Source organism: Lynx rufus, unplaced genomic scaffold, assembly GCF_022079265.1.
Source record: "Lynx rufus isolate CCGP_SWC_20201006 ecotype Redwood Valley unplaced genomic scaffold, mLynRuf1.p SCAF_10, whole genome shotgun sequence".
Lineage (NCBI taxonomy): Eukaryota > Metazoa > Chordata > Mammalia > Carnivora > Felidae > Lynx > Lynx rufus.
In genome coordinates this window covers 83,526,625-83,532,624 of record NW_025814824.1, presented here as the reverse complement: position 1 = coordinate 83,532,624, position 6,000 = coordinate 83,526,625, and the positions used below count along the sequence as shown (strand labels likewise).

Below are 6,000 nucleotides of genomic sequence, written 5' to 3'. Positions count from 1 at the left end.
ATTTCCCTAATGACTGATGATGTTGAGCATCTTCTCATGTGCTTCTTGTTCATTTTCACAGCAGTCTCTTGAGATAACTGTTATTTCCATTTGGCAGCAGAGGAAAGAGATTCAGAACTGAGAGGACTCGCTCAGTGTAAGGAGGACGTGGCACTGTGCCTGGAACTCGCGTGTGTCTGTGTCCTAAGCCCCCACGGAGTCTGATCAACAGTAGACACAGCTCTTGTGTGGTCAGCAGGAGTCTGGTCTCCCGTGCCACCAACTTGGACAAGTCCTTTCCCGGCCCCCAGCGTTAGTTACTCCTCCGCGCCACTTGGGGCGAAATACTCCAAACACGTCCGGGCTCCTCTAGGAGTCCAGAACGCTAAGATCAATCGCCCAGGCGCGGAGTTTGCCCCGCCCCCTCAGGCCAGGTCGCCGCAGGCGCCGGAAGTGCCCTGCTCTTTTTTGCTAGTTCCCGCCCGTGTTCCGGAAATACTTTCTCGGGAAGATGGCGGCTGTGTCGGTCTATGAGTCCCCGGTCGGAGGTTTCTCTTTTGATAACTGTCGCAGGTGTGGCCATGCCCGGGGCCAGGTTCAGGGCGGGAGTGGGAGTGCGGTGCCGGGGTCGGAGCCGGGCCGCGGTCTGATCTGGGAAGTCCAAATGAAGGGTGAACGGCGGGGCCTGCGGCCTGCGCCCCGCGGCCCGTGTGACTCAGGGGAATGAGGGCCTGAGAGTGGGTTTCTCGTAAAGCCGAGTCTGCCTTTCCGCTTGCCCAGCGCACCCGGCCAGTCCCCATCTCTGCCTCCTTGGGCGAGATGCGACCTCTCTCTGACGCTTTGCATGCCGAATAACGCGACACTAGTCCTGATCTTGAGGGGATTCGGTGAACAGAGGGATGGAAAGCGAATAGTAGCTTTTCTCTTCCTGAGTTCCCTATTAGACATTCTTCGTGCCAGTGCGGCGCAAGGTGGTCCTGCCCTTCGACGCTTTATTCTCTGCTTTGCTTTCAGAAATGCCGTCTTGGAAGCTGATTTTGCGAAGAAAGGGTACAAGCTTCCAACGGCCCGGAAGACTGGCACGACCATCGCGGGGGTGGTCTATAAGGTGAGCAGGGATAGGCCGGTAGCAGCAGCAGTGACAGCTGATTACGGGATGCAGGCCACTTGGCCTCCTTTCGCTTCTCTGGGCTCTGTCAAGAAGGGCGCATATTTCAGAGAACGTCAGGAAAAGGGCCTTTGGGATTTGTCGGGAGGTTTTGTGCGTTTATCAACAGTTTATATTCTTTTCTCACTTTGCAGAATTTTTGACAGGAGACCAATACTTTTCTGTCTTAACGTACTGCTTTGGGAAGCAGGGTGATATAATGGGAGAATACAAGATTTCTGGTCAGACAGGTGTATGTAGCCATTTAACTTTTATGCTGCTTCCAACTTTGGGCAAGTCACTTCTCACACCCACGCTTTCCTGCCCATCAAATGAACAGAGTAACTCCTGACTTAAATTGTTGAAAGGGTCGAAAGAGAGAATGGTTATCGTGGTTAAAGATAAAGGGTGGCATATTTTATTTTATTTTATTTTTTTAACTTTATTTATTTTGAGAGAGAGAGAGCGAGCTTGCACACATGCGTGAGCAAGGGAGGGGCAGAGAGAGAAGGAGAGAATCCCAAGCAGGCTCCATGCTGTCAGTGCAGAGCCGGACTTGGGGCTCCATCTCACCAACCCCTCAAGGGTTTGGGGGAAGCAGGGGACGGCTAACATTGTTTTCCCTAGAGTAGAGAGGTGTGGGTTTGTATATGTGAACTTGTTTTAAAATATATGTTTTTAAAAATAGGATGGCATAGTTCTTGGAGCAGATACAAGGGCAACTGAAGGGATGGTTGTTGCTGACAAGAACTGTTCAAAAATACACTTCATATCTCCTAACATTTAGTAAGTATCAGTTAGTTTGAATAGCTCTTATATTTTCAAACTTGCCAGAGCCAACATGGAATTTACTGTGTTCCTTACTAAAACCTGTTGTTTAACTTGTATTTCCTTTTTATCTCCCTTAAATGGTATTTTCATCTGCCTGTCACCTGAGCTGGTTATCCTCACGTTCTCTCTTTGCTTTAGTCTTTAATTCGCTTGGTCCCAGTTCTGTTTCAGCTGTTCCGTCTGCTAAAGCTTTAGTTCATATGCTTGTTTCTCAGCTGGACTATTGCATTTGTCATTTATTTGTTTGTTTGTTTGTTTGTTTGTTTGTTTATAGCAGATTAAAATCCCCAAATTGTTTTTTACCTTGAGAGAGAGCTCAGGGGAGGGGCAGAGAGAGAGAATCCCAAGCAGGCTGTGCAGGGTCAGTGCAGAGCTTGTTGTAGGACTTGAACTCACAAACCATGAGATCATGACCTGAGCCGAAGTCAGCTGCTTAGCTGGCTGAGCCACCCGGGTGCCCCTGCATTTGTCATTTAAATGGCCTCTTTGCCTTTGGTCTCTTTATTATCTGTTCTTTTGCCATATTGAATTTTGTAAAACACAGATCTGATTATGTCCTTTTCTTCTTTAAAAACATTTCAAGTGACTTTTCACATTTCCACACTGCTTTCAGAATAAAATTGAAACTCTGTAGCATGATATTTAAGATCTTGCACAATGTCACAAAAATTTACCTTTTCAGTGTATTTCGCTGCCATCGTCTTGTGTTCCAGTTACAGCCAGACCGTCCCTGTTCGCTTCATCTCTGAGCTCTTTCACCTTTGCTTTTGCCAGTCCCTCTGCTTAGAATTGCCCTTTCCTCTTGTTTTTGCAGTGTTTCTTATTTGATCCTTTCAAATCCAGCTCATATGAAACCTCTTCTCAAAGACCAGAATTAATCGCTCTCTCCTCCAGTTTCCCATAGCATTTTGTGCTAATGCTACTATATCGTATTATATAAGGTATTATAAATTTTGCCTACTTTTGTTTCCTGCACTCAACTTTGCAATCAATTCCTAGGACTGTTTCATATTTTCTTTATTCTCAGCACTTTGGAATGGCTGGTACCTGGTGGTAAATGCTTGGTGAATGTTAAATTTTAAGGTTTTTAATATGTCTTGCTCTTTGGTACAACTCAGATATGTTTTTAGGAGTAGTAAAATGCTCAGTCTGGTAAGAGCACAGAAGCTAATGATTTGCAATGTTCTGTTGAGGCACAGAAAATATATTTGCATATAACAAGATGAGTGTTCTCAGTTTCACGTTTATATAAGATTAGAGTAGTTAACAGTGCAGAATATGCGCAAAAACATCTCTCTGTGTACCTAAACTTGATGGAAGTTACCCAAGAAGCTCCACTTCTAATTGAGCCCTTTGGTAATTGAATTTCATCTAAGTTTCTAATTGTATTTTTTAGTTGTTGTGGTGCTGGGACAGCTGCAGACACAGACATGACAACCCAGCTCATTTCTTCCAATTTGGAGCTCCACTCTCTCTCCACTGGCCGCCTTCCCAGGGTTGTGACGGCCAATCGGATGCTGAAGCAGATGCTTTTCAGGTAAGATTCCAGGATAGGCATTTCTATAGCATCTTTTTCTTATGTCTTAGGTTTTTGGCATCTGGGAACCTAGAAACTACAGAAAAAGCATTCAGGTATACACATTTTATTCTAGAAATCAGTTGTTAACCATTTTAATTTCAGAAGGCTTTTGATTATGTATTTGAATTTATGGCGTCTGTTTTCTTCCCCCATGAAGGTAACACATGTGACCAACCAAGTCATTTCCTGAGGCATAGGGTATTACTGGATTACAAACAGTCCTCTTTTGTTTATAGAAAGAAAGTTACCTTTGAGTTCATCTTGTGAACACAGACACAGACAGTTGGTTTTTTTCTCTCTCTTGTAGGGACAAAGTAGCAGTGAAATAAAAAATTGTATTTGTAGTTGGCTGTGAGTGGGTATAATAACATTAATATTAACCCACATTTACCTGTCTCTTTGTGCTGGGTCCTGTGCTTCGTGCTTTATGCACGATCTCCTTTTATCCTTGGAACTCTGAGATAGGGACTGTTAACATCAATATTTAAGTGAAACTGAGGCTTACAGAAGTATAGTCACTTGCCTGATCTGACCTTCATGCCATGCTGACTCCCACCCACAGCTCCTCTCAGTTTTGTCTCCTTTTTTTCCTTAATCACATCATCACTTTACGTTTGTGTAGGTCTCCTGGTTTTCAAATCCTAAGTCTCTTTTCTCATTTGCTTCTCATTTGCTTCTCGTAAAGAGAAGAGAGGCCGTGTATTAGAGCAGAGCTTGGAAACAGCCTGAGCATTTAGTCATGGGTTAGAATACCAGCTTCTCTTTTGGAGACCTGCATTACCTTTAATAGATTCTCTCTTTCTCTTTCTCTCTCTCTCTTTTTTTTTCTTTTTGAAGTTGATCAGAGGCCTTTATTATTCTGGTCCTCCTCATTCATTAAGCAGCTTACAAAAAACATTTTCTTTATCTCTGCTCCGAGCAGCAGCAGCTGTATCGAGGCCTGCAAGATTAAAGGGAAGCAGGAATAGAAAGCACAGATTGTAAGCTGCCAGCACACAGGCCATGTACTGCCTGTAGAGAAATTATATTTGGGTCACAGTGTCTTTAAAATTATAGTGGTCAATAAATCTAAATTGGGGAGATTGGAATTAAAAATCTGGATTTCTGGCTTTTTTAAAAAATGTTTTTATTTTTTCTGGCTTCTTTTGAAAAAATTCAGAAAGAGGGTGGGATGATAGGTGGCAGTAATCTTCTGGAACTGAGTGGCAGATGTTGCCTTTAGAAGTGGGAGAAGTGCTGTGGTCTGTCGGTCCTTGCCTGGTTTCACTTCCTGCTTGCCTGGCCCTTGCCTTTCTGTGAACTTGTGGGTCTTTGTCTGTGAGTCTAGCATGGCCCTGGGCTCTCAGCACGTGGCTGTGAGGCACAGCGTAGCTGTGTAGCAAGGGCTGTGGCATAGTTCCCATTTTACAGGTGGGAAGACCAGGACTTAGAAGTTTATGGGTAGGAAGTCTAGTCGTATCTACCTAATCCGTGCTCTGGCTGTACTGAGCCCTTATGTCAGTGATTTCCTGTTGTTTATGTCCATGGTCATCGTTGTAATCCTGGAGAATTATCGCTTATCAAATAAATTTTCCCAGTACAGTGGTGAGAACTTGTTAAAGCACATCTGTTATCAAGAGTTCTGAAGACCTTTGTGATTTTGATTTTAAATTTAAAGCTCCCTCTGGTGGTTTGTGTGGTGCATTACATTTAAAACAATTTTTAAACTTGTAAAATTGCAGTTAATAGCAAATGTTCCAGATTCTTTCCAATCATCTCGCTAAACCTAGCAGATGTTTCTGTTAATCTCTTTAGAGTGTTTTAGGAATTCTAAATTCACTTTTTTCAATGTTTTAATGTTTTTAGTTACTTTGTAAGATTTGCAAAATTTTAGTTACTTTGCACAAATTAAATTTTACCAAAGTTTTGAGAGGAACATTTAAAAATTTAACCAGGATGCTTGTGGTTCATTATATCTTCTTACATTTTTGTTGCGTTACATAAAATGAGTTACAAAAAATAAAGTGGTATAAGGGTATTTGACTTTAGAGGTTTTGGTTCAGGTCTCGTCTAAAGCATTTAGAGTTGTGTGACCTTGGGCTGTTCATCTGACCTTTCTTAACCTCATTTTCTTCCTCAGTAAAATGAGGATAATAGTTTCTGACTCTGACTTGAGGAGGAAATGAATAAAGAAGCAAGGCTTACAATAATGCCTAGTACAGGGCCTGATGCACAGTTAGATCCCCATAAAATTCAGAGGCTGAGAAAGAGAACAAGATGTAGTCAAGGTGCTATTACTGTTCTGTTTTTCCCAGAGTGACCCATTTCTGTGTAGGTGAGTTGGTGAAGAAAGGGGGTTTGATAAATAGAAGTGGACATCTTTTCCCTCATTTAAGCAGTTTTTTTATTTTACTTGTATGATGGCTGGATGTATTACTGTTCCTTCTGAGCATGAGCCTCCTAGTTGAATCTAATAGAAGTCTTT

At 42.8% G+C, this 6,000-nt stretch overlaps 1 protein-coding gene across 1 annotated transcript in view; it reads left to right on the top strand.

Annotated features, from left to right (window-relative positions):
* The first annotated feature begins 475 nt into the window (after positions 1-475).
* The window catches only part of PSMB7 (proteasome 20S subunit beta 7), a 59,019-nt gene continuing 53,494 nt past the window's right edge, over positions 476-6,000 (top strand). Inside the window, exons 1-4 of the mRNA XM_047069292.1 lie at positions 476-552; positions 994-1,087; positions 1,815-1,912; positions 3,354-3,494. Of these exons, the coding sequence (XP_046925248.1) occupies positions 491-552; positions 994-1,087; positions 1,815-1,912; positions 3,354-3,494 (395 nt within the window). The 5' untranslated portion in view covers positions 476-490. The remainder of the gene's footprint in view (positions 553-993; positions 1,088-1,814; positions 1,913-3,353; positions 3,495-6,000) is intronic.